The sequence below is a fragment of the Engraulis encrasicolus genome, chromosome 24, assembly GCF_034702125.1.
Source record: "Engraulis encrasicolus isolate BLACKSEA-1 chromosome 24, IST_EnEncr_1.0, whole genome shotgun sequence".
NCBI classification, from domain to species: domain Eukaryota; kingdom Metazoa; phylum Chordata; class Actinopteri; order Clupeiformes; family Engraulidae; genus Engraulis; species Engraulis encrasicolus.
Window position 1 is genome coordinate 22824131 of NC_085880.1, and position 20581 is coordinate 22844711.

Here is a 20581-nt window from a genome sequence, read left to right on the forward strand (position 1 = left end):
AAAAAAAGAAACTTTAAAAAAAAAAGTGCACAAAAACATTTTGTAAGAAATATATGAACTCCTCCCAGCAGTAGTGTTGCAAATTAGTCCTCTTAACTTTGCAATTGATAGGTGCCATGATCATAGACTTTTCCCCCCTCAAGTCGTGTTAAAGTTCGTCTTAGTCTGTTTTTTTATGCTGGTTAGGCTAACGTTTTTTGGAAGTCCCAACGGTCCTAGTTGGGACATCGTTACTAAAAACTCTCTCCCTCTCCCTCTCCCTCTCCCTCTCCCTCTCCCTCTCTCTCCATCTCCATCCAGACAACACTGCAGACGGATGAGATAAAGAACGTCCCTTGTGGAACCAGGTACCTCTCTTCTCTTGAATATGCCCAGTCTCTAACACACCACCACGTGCCTCTGTACATCTGTGTTCCTATGCCTCTTGAAAAATTACATGTTTTATAAGTTACGAGGTATAAACACACACCCATGCAACAGGCGCATGCACAAACACACACACACTAGCACATATGGGACCAGGTATGTCTACGGCTCTTCTCTTGAACATTAGTTATTGCTGTTTGCTAGTACACACACACACACTCTCACACACACACACACACACACACACACTCACACACACACACACACACACACACACACACACACACACACACAGAGTAACCGCGTTGTCTTGGTTGTGTGTCTGCAGTGGAGGAGTGATGATCTACTTTGACCGAATTGAGGTTGTCAACATGCTGGTGCCTACTGCTGGTAGGTACACGCGCACACGCACATACGTGCCTGCACTCGCTCGCTCCACGCACGCACGCACGCAAGCATGCACACACACACACACACACACACACACACACACACACACACATATTAAAAGCCTGTGTGTGTTCCTCTAGTTCTTCTTCCTTATAAAAAGCTTTTATCTCACACTAATGCATTCCGCCTTTACCACAACCCGATGTCATTTAAAGACGCAGTCATAAAATGTTTGACATAGACATAATGTTTATTACACATGCATGATGGTGTTATGTCACTATTATGTCATACATATGACTCTGATGTAGGCCTGGGAAAAAAATCGATGCGATTTTAAAATCGAGTTGGAACGTCAAAACGATAAAAAAATGTAACGAAAATCGAGTTATACTATTTTTTATCCACTCTCCCTATATGTTTTCAAGCGCACAGCTCACGCTTTTCAGTTTTACCTACGCCAAGACCCCTGCAGACTTTCCGTGCAATTCCTGCAGTGAGTGTCTCGTCTGGTGTCAAAGTGTGCGTGGGAGCTGAATTCACACAGTGGTGGTGGTGGCTACCGGCTGTGCTGCTACCTTCCCCAAAGCGCTGTGTATGGTGATTTGCCTGTTTCCTGTGGCCCCATAATGCAATGAAGCCATAGTGCAGGGGTGCCAAACTCAAATTGACCGAGGGCCAAAATCTAAATCTGGAACAAAGTCGCGGGCCAAACTCAATATTTATTTTACAAAACAGACTAATACACTTCATCCTCATATATTTAAATTTCACAAACATATTCCCATCATAAATTAAGTGTGCCTGCACTTACTGTTGCATATGAGTGTGAGCTGTAGGCTGGGTCCACTCATACCGTACTCCTGTAACACACCATCTTTAAGTCTTATTACACTATATATTAATGGTGCATGTGGGCCAACAGTAAAACACATTTGAAAAGATCTTTCTGCCATAGTGTGTCCACCAACACACCAAACCATTAATTAATACTGCCAGTATTACTAAGACGATTTTAAATGAAGTTTCTGTGAAGAACAGTCAACACTGTGTGTCATTGTTAAAAGTGAACTAGTTTTGCTTTACACTAACAAAACAGGAAGCTAACAGCTAGCTTTGCCTACTACCACCAAAGAAGGTGGATCTAACAAGACGTCGAAAACATACATGAGACTGTCACAGAACACAACTCATTTAAACTGACTGTGTTATTTGTAGGCCCTCTCTTTATGCCCAGTTGCTTAACGTGTGTGTGTGTGTGTGTGTGTGTGTGTGTGTGTGTGTGTGTGTGTGTGTGTGTGTGTGTGTGTGTGTGTGTGTGTGTGTGTGTGTGTGTGTGTGTGTGTGTGTGTGTGTGTGTGTGTGAGAACAGTGGTGGACATTGTGAGGAACTACACAGCTGACTACGACAAGACTCTCATCTTCAACAAGATCCACCACGAGCTCAACCAGTTCTGCAGCGTACACACTCTCCAGGAGGTTTACATAGAACTGTTTGGTGAGAGACCGCACACACACACACACACACACACACTCACACTCACACTCACATTCACACTCCAGGAGGTTTACATAGAACTGTTTGGTGAGAGACCGCACACACACTCGCACTCACACGCACACACGTACACACACACTCACACAGTAAAATGAACATTGTTATTTAATTCTATAAACTACATATCCTACATAACTAAAATGAACATTGTTATTTAATTCTATAAACTACATGTAGTTTATATTCTATAAACTACATATCCTACATAACTATATAAATTAAAATATTGTCATTTAGAACATTTATTGATTTCTGAACTCTTCCTAAATTAACACATTACTATTATGCTGTTTTAAAGTGAATATCATCATGTTTTCTTTGGATTTTTTTGACGTCTGAAAACACTTTCTGCAAGTCACTGCTCTAAATGACAATATTTTCGTTTGAGATTCGGATTAAATGTTATCAGTAGTTTATAGAATTAAATAGTTTATTCTCCTGAACGTGAGCTCTAGTTAATTTGTATTCCCGTCCCATTCCAATCATGGGATCGCTAAAAGTTTGACTCCCATTCCATGGGAATTCCTGAAAAATATCATCCTCAAACACACGCACAGTTGTAGTCTGGATTGGGTTTCTGAAGTGTGTGTGTGTGTGTGTGTGTGTGTGTGTGTGTGTGTGTGTGTGTGTGTGTGTGTTCTGCAGACGTCATTGATGAGAATCTGAGGACGGCGCTGCAGAAGGATCTGCACAACATGGCACCTGGACTCACCATTCAGGTTAGGGTCATTACGGGGGTCATCACAGGGGGCATTACGGACTTCGATAGCAAATTATAGTGCTACGATTTGTCTCGAAATTCGAAAGCAGAGCGTGTTTACAGGGCCCTTACAAATGTCTCTGTCTTGACTTGAATCAGTCTTGCGCTGACCTTCCCATTGGCCAGCAACGTGTGAGGGGGAAACCTCCACCAATCAGAGCGCTAGTTCAGACGTCTGTCGCTCCCGGCAAACTTTCCGAGGCTCCTCTAGTCGCAGACAGTATGAGAGAAGAGCTGCAGCTGCTGCTGAAACGTGGTCGTGAAAAACACGCGCGTCTCCCCTTTTCCTCCTATTATCCACCTTGTTGCTTTCCTTTTACAAGTGAGCACTGTCCAAATCACCGTTTCAAAGGTAATTGAGCTTTTAGCAGGGTTTGGGAATTGTGAGTTGTTTTCAATTACCTGACCCCGTCCACTTGTGAAAATAAAATAGCCTCCATTGCAGGTCTGTCGTCCTACATGGTTCTTCCAATGTTTCGCCTTATCTGACGGCAATGTTGATGCTTATGTATTAGGTTCATTATGTCTAACTGTTTAACTTAAACACTTAAGTTTTTCTTTTACCTTAAGACATGTAAAAGTTTTTATATTGTACCTAGGTAAAAGATAAAAACTTTTACATGTCTTAAGGCAAAAGACCTAAAGTGTTTAATGTTGATGCTTGTTTTGACATTTGACCAAAATGATATTGAATACTTCAGAGTGAGAAAATGTGTTTAACTGACGGTAAGATATTGGACCTAACTGCTGCGCTATACATTGGCAGATTAGCAGTGACCTTAATTTGTTTTCTCTCTACGTCGGATCATTTCACTAGGGATAATAACGATAAAGGTAGGCACACTGCGTGTGCACGGACTCGTAGGCTACACCTGTAGCATGTGATACCATTACCAAGTTGTAGGAATGCTGTCCCCCAAACAATGGTGCATTTGCCCATTTTATGTCCACAATGCAACCCCAGTTTTCAGCAAGTTTTGTGAACAGGTGTGTTTTTGTCGCGCTATACGGAATGATCCATAGTCAAGTATGGTTAAAAGTATATATGTCAGTGATGGTAACCTATTAAGACATCTATTCTCCTATGTAGGCCTATGTGCCTACAGTACTCGTGACGGCAGATGAGGGTATACAGCAGATGAGCAGATGAGGCTGACAACATCATTGCTCATTACACACATCCACTGTCCTCCTCCTTTCAACTCCTGCTCTCCTGTCCAAAAATAGGTCAAAGTTCTCTTTTATTCCCCAAGCGATAAAAGCACTAAATGAGGTCAAGTAGTTATGCAGCCACCCAATGTGTCAATTTCTGTGTTCTATGTTTTATGTTCTATGTGCTTGTTTATAGGCTTGTTAGGCTATATGTCTCACTGTGTCTTATGTGTATTGTGCCAGCGAGTGAAATGCAAGAACAATTGCCCCATGGGGACAAATAAAGCTCTAACTAACTAACTAACTAACTAACTAACGTAGGGAGAGTGAGTAAGAAAAAGCGGGCATACTCCTCAAACGCTCCTGGCGAAGTGTCAAGAGAGCTATTTGTCAAGCCCCGCCCCTCAGCTTCTAATGATGCATTTTGCAACATGTGCAATTTTAATGTCAGCCACCTAGGTAATAATAGGCTATTATTAATTTGCCTACTATTAACCTAGACATATGTCTTTATTTTTTTTCTGCAATTTGCTGATGCTTCTTCATAGTACAACAAAATTGTATTTTGGGGAAAGAAACATTGAAATTCAACTTCCATTCGTCATTCATAAAACCACTAACATGCCTTAATATTATATATAGCTAATCGTACATTTCCCCATTGTATACCTTGACTCTTCAGCCAACAACAGCAAATGCTTTAATTTCATAGTCAATTCCAGCGGCGTTCAAAGTTAAATTCCTCCAAGTGATCAGATGCTCTGTTACGCTGGTAAATAGAGCAACTACACTTTGGCTGGTGGTGAGTGTATGTTTGGCTTGTAACATACAGTATTGCCTCCGCCACAGACTCTCACCTTTTTTTCTTTGACGAGTACACACACACACACACAGAGGAACACACACACACACACACACACACACACACACACACACACACACACACACACACACACACACACACACACATGGTTGGTCTCACCAGCCAGGTCAAAAAAAAGTGGCTAACGACACAAAAACTGCTCCTCTTCATAGATTATATTTAGCGAACATTGTAATTCACCTGCTGTGTGTGTGTGTGTTTGTGTTTCTGTGCCTGTGCATTCGCATGCGTGTGTGTGCGTGCATGTGTGTGTGTGGATCCATTACAAACTTTGCTTATCAAACTGGTAGAAGTGTGGACGACGCAAAACTCTTTATTTTAGACACAGCATATCAACACTTGGAGAAGCCTGGGTCCCATGTTAGGCTTTTATTCGCAGATTTTTCTTCTGCTTTTAACAAAATGCAGCCACATATCCTGATTGAGAGATTAGCAAATGATTTCCAGCTATCTAATCAACTATTGCTGCTACTTTAAAAAATTTTAACAGATAGAATACAGCGAGTATTTGTAAATGGTCAACTATCACAACCCATTTCCTCAAATACGGGCTCGCCGCAAGGCTGTGTTCTCTCTCCTTTACTTTTTATTTTGTACACCGACAGCTGCAGGACTTTCCAACAAGGAAGTCACTTAGTCAAGTTTTCAGATGACACTGCACTGCTATCTTTATTTCAAGGCCCACATTCCAGTCATGGGCTAGCATTGACCTCATTTGTGAAGTGGTGCGACGATATTTTTTTAGATTTAAATGTAGCCAAGACAAAAGAGCTCATAATTGATTTTAGGAAGGCAAAGGCAGAACCAATAGCAAGTGTCATACATGGGGGGATGTGGAAATCGTTGACTCCTATAAGTACTTAGGTACAATATTTGACAGTGAGCCCAAGGATCATGTAAACACTGAGACAATTGTCAAGACGGGACAGCAGAGAATTCATCTGCTGAGGAAGTTTAACTCTGTGTCTTTAGTGTCTCTAAAACCATTTTGTGTAATTCCATCAGTGTTTTATCAAGAGTCTTTTAACTTTCTTATTTATGTTGGTTTAATAGTCAAAGACAAGAACAGTCTCAGCAGCATTATTAACACCTCATCAAATATTATTGGAACACAGCTAAATAGTCTGAGTGCTCTGTTTAACAAACAGGCAGTCCAAAAGGCTAAAAGTATCATTAGTCAACCTGACCATGTTTTAGGTGGTGAATTTTCATTAATGCCCTCTGGGAGGCGCTATTATTCTGTCAGGACAAAAACAAAGCGTTACTCTGGATCTTTCATCCCTACAACCATTAGATTATTAAACAAGGTTGTAGGGATAGAGTTCATTACTGACCATTTAATTTACTGAGGGCTGCTCATCACTGACAGGACAGGGTGTTTGAATGTATGTGTTAAAATGTGTATGTTTTTGTTTTCCTATTTATTTATTGTTTTTTGTTTCCTTTAGGTTTTGTATTTCATTTTCTACTCTTTTTTATTTATACAATCTATTCATTGACTGATGGAGACTGGGACCACAAACTGAATTGCCCTTCTGATGGGACAAATAAAGTTATCTGAATCTGAATCTGAATCTGTGTGGATGTGCATGTGTGTTTGTGTCTTGCAGGCGGTGCGTGTCACAAAGCCGAAGATTCCAGAGTCCATCAGGAGGAACTATGAGCTCATGTAAGCGCACGCACGCACGCGCACACACGCACGCGCGCACATAAACACACACACACACACACACGCACATGTATACAGCCCACAGACGTACACTTGTAAACACATACTCTCTCAAACCCATACCAAGATGAACACACCACACACAGTGGAAACATACCGAATCTCACACACAAACACAAACATCCGCACACACACACACACACACACACACACACACACACACACACACACACACACACACACACACACACACACACACACACACACACACACACACACACACACACACACACACACACACAGACACACACACACAAATACACACAGCCAAAGACATGACCACAGTGAAATACAGTACAAACGCTTCTGCTAAACATCTCCCTCCTTCTCTCCCTGGCTCTGTCACTCTTCTCCCCTTCCCCGCCTCCCTCTCTCCGCAGGGAGGCAGAGAAGACGCGTCTGTTGATCACAGCTCAGACCCAGAAGGTTGTGGAGAAGGAGGCGGAGACTGAGAGGAAGAGGGCTATTATTGGTCAGTTACCCTACTAAGTGTGTTTGTGTGTGTGTGTACGACGGGTGTGTACGTATGCCAAGTGTGTTTGTGTATTAAGAGTGTGTGTGTGTGTGTGTGTGTGTGTGTGTGTGTGTGTGTGTGTGTGTGTGTGTGTGTGTGTGTGTGTGTGTGTGTGTGTGTGTGTGTGTGTGTGTGTGTGTGTGTGTGTGTGTGTGCACCAAGTGTGTACATGCATGTTTTGTGTACGTCTACTAAATGTGTCTGTGCTAAGTACATGTGGGCGTGTTAGTGCAGTGTTTCCCAACCACACTAGAGATCGTCAGGCACACTAGAGATCGTCAGGTGTGCCGTGGGAAATTCTTGTTTTTGTTTTTGTTTTCGTTTTTTTGTTTTTAAACGAATTCATTATTATCAGCAAATAATGTCTACGTCATTGTCTAGTAGGCTAGTGTCTGCTGTTGACTGGCGTCATAATCATGTAATAATTCCTTATCACTAGGTGGCAGCAGGTAGCGAATAGTTTTGTAGTAAAGATAAGAGAATTAGTCATGCATTGTTATTGTTTGACAGATTCAGGTATCGGCAGTGCGTGTGGATAGCAAAGTTTTTGAAACTAAAAATAAACTGCGATCTAGGTCCTGGACAAGGCTCTGGACAAAATTCGGACGCAGATGAAAGAAGGCAAATAATGTGAGCTCAAGGCAATACACTGAGAGTAGCCTACGGGGGATGCAACGGCACCGATTCCATTGTGCTTGGTATGTGGTGAAAAATTATCCAACAGCTATGGTACCAAGCAAGCTTTAGACGCCATCTCCAAACAAAACACCCTTCACTTCAAAACAAGAATGCCCATTTTGGTAGCATGCGTAAGCAGACAGAAAACCAGGCATCATTTATGAGAAAAAACACAAAGGTAAATGAGAGAGCCCTTAAAGCTAGCTAACACGTAGCTGAACTTGTAGCTGAATCCAAAAAGTCCCAAAGAGTGCGTAAGCACATCTGGGTGTCTTTCCTTTACTCTGCTTACAAAGCCTTTGGTGCGCCCAAAGATATTCTGATGTGACCCGAAAAATGTCTTCTGCTGTTGTTGTTTTTTTGGCAATGCCTTGCAAAATAGCAAGTTTTCTCTGATTGCGTCCCCATGCACAAAACGCACATTGGCCAGGAGTTGGGCATGCTATTACTGCTAATGGAATGTTTTTGAACAGAATAACAATGTGTAAATAGTAGGGATACTTTGAAGTTTATAGCCTTTTTAAAAAGTGAACAAGTTAAGTGCACTTTCTATTTGAAAGAGGAAATATAAAAGATGATAAAAAATGCAGTTTTGTGTTGATTTGATTGGTATTCAATACACTACGATAAGAACTATATTAATATAGGCGCGGCTACAGAAATCATTTGTTTTCATTATTTAATAATTTTTGGTTGGTGGTGTGCCGCAAGATTTTTTTCAAGGGAAATAAAGGCTCAAAAAAGATGGGAAACACTGTGTTAGTGTACTAATTGTATGTGTGTGTGTGTGTGTGTGTGCGCGCGCGCACTTGCGTGCGTGCATGTGTGTGTTGTGTGCGTATATTAATTGTGTGTGTGTGTGTGTGTGTGTGTGTGTGTGTGTGTGTGTGTGTGTAGAGGCCCAGAAGGTGGCTGAGGTTGCTAAGATCCATTTCCAGCAGAAGGTGATGGAGAAGGAGACGGAGAAGAAGATATCTGAGATAGAAGGTGAGTGAGAGAGAGAGACAGAGACAGAGAGAAAGGGGAGATAGAAGGTGAGAGGGAGGGGAGAGAGAAGGTGATGGAGAGTGGGAAGAGAGAAAGAAGGTGTGAGAGAGAGGGAGGGGAGAAAGAAGGTGAGAGAGAGAGAGAGGGAGGGGAGAGAGAAGGTGAGAGGGAGGGGAGAGAGAAGGCGAGAGAGGGGGGGGAGATAGAAGGTGAGAGGGAGGGAGATAGAAGGTGAGAGAGAGAGAGGGGGGGGGGGAGATAGAAGGTGAGAGAGTGAGTTGGAGTCTGTGTGCTCAAAGAAGAAAAAAGTAGTTTTGTCACTGTTAAATATATTTGTGGTATTACAGCTCAGCTTACGGTAGGGACACACGAATTTGGCCAAGCGATGTGAACTTCGCCAATCATTCCTATGAAGGAGGCGAAGGCAAGCAAACAGGTGCGAAGCAAAGCAAAATTATTCGACCAAGTTTAATATTATGCAAGTTAGTAATGAATTTCGCCTGCGGCAGCCAATCAAATCAGCATCACAAATGTTTCATTTGATTTGATTCGCTGCGACGACCTGATGACGGTTGAGCTGTCAGAATGGAACACTGAATTTCGCCTCTCTTCGCTTTGCTGAGTTTGCCTGCCATGTGTCCCCAGCGTTAGTGGTTCCCTATTAGGGGTTCTCAAGCCACTAGGGGTATAGATGGGTTTTTTATATACACCGCATTTCACATTATTACGCAAATGACATTTTTTGCCGTTTTCCTAAATAATCAATAGAAATGACAGTCGTCATAATTTTCAAGTAATCGGCCATTAGAGTACAATTCAAAAGTTTTTGAATGAACCTTCCAATGATAACGGTATTTTTTTAAATAACAAAAAACTTAAAATGCCCAAAATGCTCTGTTCCAAATTATTACGCAAAACAGTTTTGTAGTGTTGTAATACAAATTTCTTTCTTTTTTCCCATTTACATCAAAACAGTTGGCATTTGGTACCTTCTAAATTACATTTCGATGTTCAAAACTTGGTCATAAGCTGTAACTGGAATGCTGCGTTTAACATTGAAGTCAATGGCAGGGCATTGCATGGGAGTTATGGAAGCCTAGATATCCTTGATGCTTTGCTCTCAGCTGTTTTTGTTTGTTCGGTCTGGTGACCCACACTTCACTCTTCAATATACCCGTAGATTTCCATGCCACGTGTAGGTGCTTTGGAGGTGATGACATTCTAACTCACCAGACATAGCATCCCATTCATTTTCAATGGGGTTTTATGTCTGGTGCGTTAGAATGTCATCACCTCAAAAGCACCTAAACGTGGCATGGAAATCTACGGGTATATTGAAGAGTGAAGTGTGGGTCACCAGACCAAACAAACAAAAACAGCTGAGAGCAAAGCATCAAGGATATCTGGGCTTCCATAACTCCCATGCAATGCCCTACCATTGACTTCAATGTTAATTGCAGCATTCCAGTTACTAAGACAAAGAGCTTATCACCAAGTATTGAACATTGAAATGTAATTTAGAAGGTACCAAATTCCAACTGTTTTGAGGTAAATGGGAAAAAAAGAAAGACATTTGGATTACAACACTACAAAACTATTTTGCGTAATAATGTGGAACAGAGCATTTAAAGTTTTTTATTATTTAAAAAAATACCGTTATCATTGGAAGGTTCATTCAAAAACTTTAAAATTGTACTCTAATGGCTGATGACTTGAAAATTATGACGACTGTCATTTGTATTGATTATTTGGGGAAACAGCGAAAAATGTCATTTGCATAATAATGTGGAATGCGGTGTATATGTAAACATGGTGTTGTGAGTAGGGACTGGCAGCCAACCACGTGAGCTAATTTTTTCGACCGACAGCGATTTCCAACAATCAGAGGTTGAGTTGTGCGCAGCTCAGTTTCGTGCAGTCAGGAGAAAACAAAAAAATTGAACCCATGTATTCGGGCACACTTCTGGGGGTTCGTGTACCATTAGAGGTATTTGGGTACACTTCAGCAGGTACTCGAACCACTAGGGGTATTTGGGCACACTTCAGGAGGTGCGTTGAAAAATGTACAAATGTATTGAGCAGTCACATGGGGACTGTCCGAGGAAGAGATGTAGAGAGAATAACTGAGGGAGGTTACTCATGGTATAATAAAAAAGACGTGGGGAGGGTACACAAGAGAAAAACGTTTGGGAACCACTTTCTCTGGCTAAGAGTGTTGTATCTGTTAGATGATCTAAATGAACACCCGCAAACCAGCTAAACGCTGGTGAAAAAAACCTTACTAGCCACTTTGACAGGGGATGAATGTACTGTATGTGTGATAGCTAGCATGATTTAGCAGGTGTTTTTCTGAGTGTCCAGTAGACCTGTGTACTTGATCCAACCAGCACAGAGTCAGCTGGTTGTAAGACAAGTTGCTGGTGGGGTTATTGTTAGGTTTTCAGTGTTTTTCAGTAACGGTTCATCTACCTTAGTGTTTCTCAACGGGTGCGCTACAGTCCCCCAGGGGATGTTGGGGGGTCCCTAGGGGGGCGTTGAGAAGGATACATCGGAGTGGGGGCGGTCTTAGTTACCATTGGGGGGCATTAGGGTCATTTCACGTGAAATCAGACACTTTGGGACCCGACCGACCCGGATTTCGATCATACTTGGTGTGCCTTTTCAGTAGCAAGGTAGCACCCCAGGACTGCATTTGTTTGAATCTGACACTAATATTAAGGGAGAAACAGACTAGGAAAGATTCACATGTGAGGGTAGGACACTATACATTCAGCCTTGAATATATCAGTCAGTGTTAGTCACAAAAAGATGCCTGTGGTGTTGTTTGAAAGCTCTTTTCTGGCTCTACATATTACACAATCACCTTGGAATACAACTACTCTCAGAATATGAATTATGATAAATTGAAAAATTAAAAATTGAATATCTAAAAAACTCATATTTTAAAATGGCCAGTTCCTTGTCCAAACGTAGCTGACAATGTCATGAGCAGCACCTAAAATGCTGGTGTTCGGTTTGTTATTCATTTCAGAGAGAAGTTGACTCACAAATATGGCGTCATACAGACCACTTACTAATAATATGGTAATACCATAGTAGCATCACATGACAAAACAAAAGCAAAACAAAAATGGTCAGTGTCCATGGTCCCAGGTTTCAGAAACTAAGGCAGATGTCCATTTATACACACCAAATGATGATATGTGAATGTTTGAACATTCCTTCTCTGTGTACCTGTGCCATCTTCCCTTTACCGTACTTTAAAGAGATAATCAATGGCTACACTCTCATTTTGTACTCTACCAGTGCATTTGAAGCAGCAGCTGTGTCTTTTGTAGATAATGTATAAGTATGTCCCGTTGCAGTTACAGGTTCCACTACCAGAAGCACATCCTGATGATCCATGACAAGTCTATCTGGTCTGAAGGGAAAAGTGAAGGATGGAGATGGCCCATGAGGATGCTGCAGGAAGTTCAGTTTCACCTCTCCAGTGCTCGCCATACATTCCTCAGCACATGCTAGCCACCAGTTGCCATCATATACAGCTACAACATACCCTTTGATGCTTGAAAATGTAACACACTCCTTTACTGAGCTCTCTGAATGCTCAAAATGGCCTAACTTCCACTGTGTCCATTGACAATGGGCAGAAGCTGTGTAGTTTTTGAGTACCTGGAATAGGTCTTGCAGATTCAAACCTTTTCAACAGGTTCTCAGCTTCATGATGGTACATCTCTGTTGTGGCAAACTGGCAATGGATGTTCTTGACATTATCCTTGACTGACTCCCTTGAACCAGGAACATTTTTAAAACTATAGTTTTGTAATTCAAGATGCTATTCAATCATTTCACTGGAACAACCAGTGCAGGCCACAATCCATCCATTTGTATGCTACTACCAAGATCAGTTGAAACTGGGGAAAAAAATCTGTTTTGTTGTTATTTCAGACTGCAACATTCATGATACAATTGCTGTACATCTGTTTCAGAAGCTTCTAATTCAGTTACTCAGTGACACTTCATCAATGACAGAACGTCCAAAGAAGATCCTATATTTTTTCTGATGGCTGTGCTGCACAATATAAGAACCTTAAAAACACAACAAATTTGTGCCACCACGAGGCAGATTTTCACATACCTGCAGAGTGGCACTTTTTTTGCCACATCACATGGCAAAGGTCCATGTGATGGCGTTGGAGGGACAGTTAAATGGCTTGCTGCACGAGCAAGTCTGCAACGTCCTATTGACAATTAAATTGTAACGCCATACCAACTGTTTGAATTTGTCAAGGATAATGTCAAGAACATCACACTGATGATGGGCTAGACCAGAAACGTTTGTCCCTTGTTTGTCGGTTTTATTAACTTGAGGAATGTATGCCGAGCACTGGAGAGGTGAAACTGAACTTCTTGCATCCTCATGGGCCATCTCCATCCTTCACTTTTCCCTTCAGACCAGATAGACTTGTCATGGATCATCAGGATGTGCCTCTGGTAGTGGAACCTGTAACTGCAACGGGACGTACTTATACATTATCTACAAAAGCTGCTGCTTCAAATGCACTGGTAGAGTACAAAATGAGAGTGTAGCCATTGATTATCTCTTTAAAGTACGGTAAAGGGAAGATGGCACAGGTACACAGAGAAGGAATGTTCAAACATTCACATTTCATCATTTGGTGTGTATAAATGGACATCTGCCTTAGTTTCTGAAACCTGGGACCATGGACACTGACCATTTTTGTTTTGTTTTTGTTTTGTCATGTGATGCTACTATGGTATTACCATATTATTAGTAAGTGGTCTGTATGACGCCATATTTGTGAGTCAACTTCTCTCTGAAATGAATAACAAACCGAACACCAGCATTTTAGGTGCTGCTCATGACATTGCCGGCTACGTTTGGACAAGGAACTGGCCATTTTAAAATATGAGTTTTTTAGATATTCAATTTTTAATTTTTCAATTTATCATAATTCATATTCTGAGAGTAGTTGTATTCCAAGGTGATTGTGTAATATGTAGAGCCAGAAAAGAGCTTTCAAACAACACCACAGGCATCTTTTTGTGACTAACACTGACTGATATATTCAAGGCTGAATGTATAGTGTCCTACCCTCACATGTGAACCTTTCCTAGTCTGTTTCTCCCTTAATATTAGTGTCAGATTCAAACCAATGCAGTTCTGGGGTGCTACCTTGCTACTGAAAAGGCACATCAAGTATGATTGAAATCCGGGTCGGTCGGGTCCCAAAGTGTCTGATTTCACGTGAAATGACCCATTAGTCTATTTTATTTTTCAATACTAAGGGGGGTGTTGGCAGGCTTATGATGAGGTCAAGGGGGCTTTGGGAGGCTTATGATAAGATCAAGGGCGTTTGTCAAAAAAAGGTTGAGAATCACTGATCTACCTCATTAGGTTAAATGGAGTAAACGGCTATGTAACAGGTGTAACAGTTATGTAAATTGTGCTAGTGTTGTACTTACTTAACAAGGTTTTAGCGAGGGCGGCCCTCCACACCTAAAAATTTTCCTTTTCAGTCTTCAGTTGGACAGTGGTGAAACGTCAACAAGCCAAAAATTAAGTGTTAAAACCGGGTTGCGCTCTCCCTCTGAAAACTGAAGAGTGTTGTACATGTACCATGAATTAACTTTAAGTTTTGACACCTCTGGTGTGTGTGTGTGTGTGTGTGTGTGTGTGTGTGTGTGTGTGTGTGTGTGTGTGTGTGTGTGTGTGTGTGTGTGTGTATGTCTGTGTCTGTGTCTGTGTCTGTGTGTGTGTGTGTGTGTGTGTTAGACGCTGCCTTCCTGGCTCGGGAGAAGGCCCACGCAGACGCGGAATACTACACAGCAGAGAGGATTGCAGAAGCCAACAGGGTAACATACACACACACAGACACTCATACAAACACACACTTCACACATTATTACACACATTTAACACATTATTTATATTTCGATTGTGTTGTAGAGGTAGCTGTGGAAGTGTGTGTCTGCGTGAAGAAGACCTATTGACATCTTTTTCTGAGGGTAGATAATACGGATAATGGATAATGTGTAGATAATGCACTTTTGTGCGTGCGTGCGTGCGCGCGCGTGTGCGTGTGTGCGCTTGTGCGTGTGCGTGTGCGTGTGCGTGTGCATGCGTGTGTGTGTGCGTGTGCGTGTGTGTGCGTGTGCGTGTGTTTGTGTTTGTTATTGAAGCCTTTTGACCTCTGTCCCTTTGTCTTTTGAGCCTTACATGCATAGTTGATGCGTGTGTGTGTGCGCGCGTGCGTGTGTGCGCAGGTGAAGCTGACCCCTGAGTACCTGCAGTTGATGAAGTACCAGGCCATAGCCTCCAACAGCAAGATCTACTTCGGCCAGGACATCCCCCAGATGTTTGTGGACACCGCACTGCAGGGGGACACCACGGCACAGGAGTCCGAAGAGAAGCACCGGCACAGGGGCCGCTCCAAGGGACACTGAGGAGGCAGAGGAGAGGGTGTGTGTGTTGTGGGCTGGGGCCCAGCGAAAGGGCCAGCTCTAAGGCACACTGAGGTGTGTGTTTGTGCGCTTGTGTGCTTGTGCGAGACAGAGCAGCTGGGTGCCCTCGTTCCTCATGACCCACCAACTTTAAAGGCACACTGAGCGGCCTCAAACTCAAACATGCGGAGTAGCCGCCTGACTGTGTCTGTCTGTCCCTGAATCCCCTGACGACCTGTCTGACCACCTGTCTTGTCTGATTGGCTACCTTTTCTGTCTGTCTGTCTGTCTGTCTGTCTGTCTGTCTGTCTGTCTGTCTGTCTGTCTGCCCCTGGACTGAAATGCGACTTGGGCACTAGCCTGTCTGTCTGTCTGTCTGTCTGTCTGTCTGTAAGGGATGGTCTTGTCTTTTTGCCTTTCTGTGTCTGTAGGGGATTATCTGGCTGCCTATCTGTAGATGATTGTTGTATTTCTGTCTGTCTGTCTGTGTGTCTGACTAAGGTTCTGTACGAGATGGTCTGTCTGTCTGTCTGTCTGTCTGTCTGTCTGTCTGTCTGTCTGTCTGTATGTATGTATGTATGTATGTATGTAGGGGATTGGCTGTGTCTCCTGCATGTGTGGGGGTGTTTGTGTGTGTTTCAGGGTATGCTTTGTTTAGGGGTGTAAATCACAGCTTCCATGACGATACGATTTGATATCGATTTCACAAGGCAGTGTTTTGATTATTTTTGATATTTAAGAATGCCCCACAATACAATACCTTTCGATTCAATTCCATTTTTTCCAATTACTTTTCCACTTCTATTTTGTTGCACATTTGGGCGGGGGCCAACGATTCGATTATTTGCGATACTTAAGAATGCCCCACGATACGATTCGATTCAATCGTCGGCCGTTGGATGCATCGATACATATTGAATATTATTTACACCCCTGTGTGTGATTATTCTGAGGTGTGTGTCTGTCTGTGTGTCTGTATGTGTTTCAGGGACGTGTGTGTGTGTATTTGTTTCAGTAAGATCTGTGTGTGTGTGTCTGTGCGTGCGTGCGCACGCATGTGCGTGTGTGTCCTGATGCTAGTGAGACTGGCCATACTGCAGGGTGCTATGACCTGTAGGCTAGAAAACTACCACTACTGCAGCTACTCTTAAGCGGTCTTAACACTCAACTCGTGTGTGTGTGTGTGTGTGTGTGTGTGTGTGTGTGTGTGTGTGTGTGTGTGTGTGTGTGTGTGTGTGTGTGTGTGTGTGTGTGTGTGTGTGTGTGTGTGTGTGTGTGTGTGTTGACTAGAGCGGCTTTAGCTACATTTAGAGGGCAGTTGGGTCAGCCGCTGGCTAACTGGAATATCACACACACACACACACACACACACACACACACACACACACACACACACACACACAGAGGAAATGAGGGAATATCGACATCAGCACTGTCCTGCTCTACTCCTCTCAGAAACGTTGCATTTTAAATAATAAAGTTTATTTTTGGAGCTTATCGGCAGTGTGCAGACCTACCTTTTTCAACAATACACACACACACACACACTCACCCTGACAACCCTCAAATAGAACAAGATCTAGTTAGTGCCCGCGTAATGACTGCAACCTCCTAGCTGTGGTGCTAAGTAGCGGTCTGGTCGCCGGGCTGTTGTTGTCACGGCTGTTGTTGTTGCCATGAGAGTGCGTAAGCAAGAGTCTGAATTAGCTGTTTGTGTTAACATTTTGCGCAGCTTCCCAGATATGCAGATGTTAGCTGCATGAAACAGCTATTTCGCTAGTGATTGGCTGTTCAGCAATGGCGTGTCTATGGAAGTGTGTGCAGGTTGGCTGCAAGCAGTAGCTGTCACGTTATCTTGGCATTAACATAGCTGTTGCGTGCAGAATGACCTATCCCTCAACTCTGTCCGGGGAAACACGCTATTGTTCAAGGGCAACCTTTAAGCTCGATAATTGTTAATTAGCGTTTGTTTTTTTGTTCTTCTTACAAGCATGCACTGTTTTTTTTTTGTTTTTTTTAAATGGTTTCTTGCTTCCTGTTCAAGGAACTCTGGGTAATGTGGTGCTGAGCCTTTGTAGTCCTGATGCTTCTTATGCCTCAGACTTCTGTGGGGTTCATCTTCTTCGGCACCCCAAGGAGTTTTACACACACACACACACACACACACACACGCGCGCGCGCACATACACACAATGCATTTGCCTTAGTTCGCGCCTCATGGTTAGCAAGTCTTAATTCTTTGATTTGAAGCTAGTCTTAATCACTCGTCTTAGTGAGGTAGTCGTTTCATCGTAAATGGTCCTAAGGAGTGAAGGGACTTTTTCAGGGAGTGTTCATCGCTCCTGGAGATCCGGAGATGAGCCGTGTGTGTGTGTGTGTGTGTGTGCGTGTGTGCGTGTGTGTGCGTGTGTGTGCGTGTGTGTGTGTGTGTGTGTGTGTGTGGTAGGTGTGATTATGTATTGTTTGATTTATATTTTGTTGGGGGTGCAATAGTGTGTGTGGGAAGCCTTAATGTGCATTTATGTGGGGGCAAATGCTGTGTGCGTGTGAGTGCGTGCGTGTGTTGGGGGAGGGATGACTGAATGTTGTGTTTTTTAAAAATAGGCTTGAATCACTGAGGAATTGTGCTGCTGTTCTCTCTCTCTCTCTCTCTCTCTCTCTCTCTCTCTCTCTCTCTCTCTCTCTCTCTCTCTCTCTCTCTCTCTCTCTCTCTCTCTCTCTCCTGAGCGTCAGCAGTGTATTGCGATCGCGGATGCTAAAGGGTTGATCAGGGCGATGCTAATTACTAAAGGGCTCTGTGAAACATTACTCATTATTGCACACACTAGGCCTACACACACACACACACACACACACACACACACTATCCCTACACACACACACACACACACATGTGCTTGCGTGCATACGTGCGCGTGTGTGTTCCAGTCTACATATGCTAGTGCTAGTGCTAGCCTGTATCGGAGGGTGGGTGTCCTTATTTGTGTGTGTGTGGGGCTTTTTTGGAACATGACACATACTGTCTACTGTGGTGATGGGGGTGGTGTTTGTTTGTGTGTGGCTTTTTTTTTTTTTTTTCAAAGATAATCTGATACTTTGTGTGCGCTCTCACACATGGTGTGTGTGTGCGTGCGCGTGTGTGTTCACACACTGTAATCTGGTTGTGTGTGTGGGTGTGTGTGTGTGTGCATGTGTTCACACACTGTAATCTGGTTGTGTGTGTGTATGCTTGCTCTCTTTTTTAAAAATCTGCGTAAGAAGAGCAGCCAGAGCCTCCTGATTTTACAAGAAACTTTATATGCAAAATCAACAACATTTTGATGAAGTGTTCGATATTGTAAAATAAAGCCTATTTTGATACCACTGAAATGCCAAAAGTATCAGTATTTTCTGTGTGTGTGTGTGTGTGTGTGTGTGTGTGTGTGTGTGTGTGTGTGTGTGTGTGTGTGTGTGTGTGTGTGTGTGTGTGTGTGTGTGTGTGTGTGTGTGTGTGTGTGTGTGTGTGTGTGTGTGTGTGTGTGTGTGTGTGTGTGGCAGGGCCGGATTATCCATAGGGGCCAGCGGCACAGTGCCCAGGGGCACCCAACAATTTTCACCAGTGAGGGGGCACTACATTAACCTGACTCTCGCGCAGATGCGAGCTCACGAAGTGTAACGAAGATGCACGAAGCACTAGGGGTCTCGCGAGAGCCAGGCTAGCACTACATGACACAAACTTTACAAATATTGTTTATAAAGGGGGCACCGGTGAGGTATACTGCCCAAGGGCACCACATTGGCTTAATACAGACCGGGAGGGTGGGTAGACGTGAGGGTTTTTTTGGGGGAGGGTAATGGGTGTTAGTTGAAACCTGTTTGTAAACAGCCATGTGTAGCCAAGTTATGGTGAAATGCAAACAGACAATTTAGGGGAAGTCAATGGCAGTTGTAATCGGAGGCATAGGACAGTCAAAATTATTCCTATTTTTAAACCAAAGCAAACACCATTGCACTGCACAGTGCAATAGCCTGAGGTATGCACAGTACAATTACATATGATTACATTTGATGTTGGTCGTCAAAGTAGAAACATAATCTGAAAAAAATAAGAGTTACCGACATGCAATGGTGTAGGTTTGGTTTGGAAAGTGGTTGGTACAAATTGTCCAATGTTAATTTCTCTGACACTATATTTGCTACAAAATGTTGATAAGTTCATCTCAGAAGTGGTATGGACATGTCCCCACCATCCACCCCAAGGAAATGAGGTCACATGGAATGATGCCACATACAATGATAGTTTTAGCCAATAGCAATCAGCACCAGTGATTCGTAACTATCCCCTAGAGGCTTATTGGGAAACGAACCTTTATTGCCTCTTACAAACTAAGAGAGTTGCTCCTTCATGGATAAAACAATGCATGGACATCCAAATGTAATGTATCAGATTGGGGGCAATATTCAGATTCCGTCAATGACCATGTTGATATATCTGCAGGGCCGCTGACAACTTTGGCTGGGCCCAAGATAAAGTCATTTGAAAGGCCCTCCAATACATACAATGTAGCGAGGACCCAATTCTTGTTGTACAACCCCCTGTTTGCTTCCCTGTATGTCTTGTATGAGTGCACAGAAGAGGAACAGGATGCTGTTCATCTTAATGAATGCAGACTCAGCTGGTTTCGCTGCTCACTACTGCAATCAACACCAAATATGGTCATGATACATGTGTGTGTAACGTCAGAATTTCAGTTGTATACAAATAGTTCCTTGGAGCTTCAAGATGTTTCATCTGTTCTTGTGAAAAAAAAATCTTTAATTGTAAATCCAATGGGTGCAATGCAATACCAATGCAATGCCATACAATACAATGCTTTGTACCTTGGAGAAAATCCATCACAAAGCTTATGTCCAGATAATCATTCCAAACTTGAATCTGATGCACTGTAGGCTACATCTGAAACTCTGTGTAACATGTTACATAGCCTACTAAGCTACTACTTCTACTACCACAAACAACAATCAAAACCATTTAAAAAAACTACAAACCACACAAAAAATGACATACAGTAGAGTTTGATATCTCTAATAAAGACAGGGTTTTTGTTCTACACATGGCG

General features: G+C 42.8%; 1 protein-coding gene across 4 annotated transcripts in view; it reads left to right on the plus strand.

Annotated features, from left to right (window-relative positions):
• The window catches only part of erlin1 (ER lipid raft associated 1), a 117942-nt gene extending 99097 nt beyond the window's left edge, over positions 1-18845 (plus strand). For 2 of the 4 annotated variants that reach the window (XM_063191480.1, XM_063191478.1), the window contains exons 4-12: positions 301-347; positions 695-756; positions 2129-2254; positions 2960-3033; positions 6720-6778; positions 7219-7310; positions 8928-9017; positions 14815-14894; positions 15306-18845. In XM_063191480.1, the coding sequence (XP_063047550.1) occupies positions 301-347; positions 695-756; positions 2129-2254; positions 2960-3033; positions 6720-6778; positions 7219-7310; positions 8928-9017; positions 14815-14894; positions 15306-15485 (810 nt within the window). In that variant the 3' untranslated portion in view covers positions 15486-18845. The remainder of the gene's footprint in view (positions 1-300; positions 348-694; positions 757-2128; positions 2255-2959; positions 3034-6719; positions 6779-7218; positions 7311-8927; positions 9018-14814; positions 14895-15305) is intronic. The other 2 variants (XM_063191481.1, XM_063191479.1) reach the window with 1 other exon arrangement.
• Positions 18846-20581: the final 1736 nt, after the last annotated feature.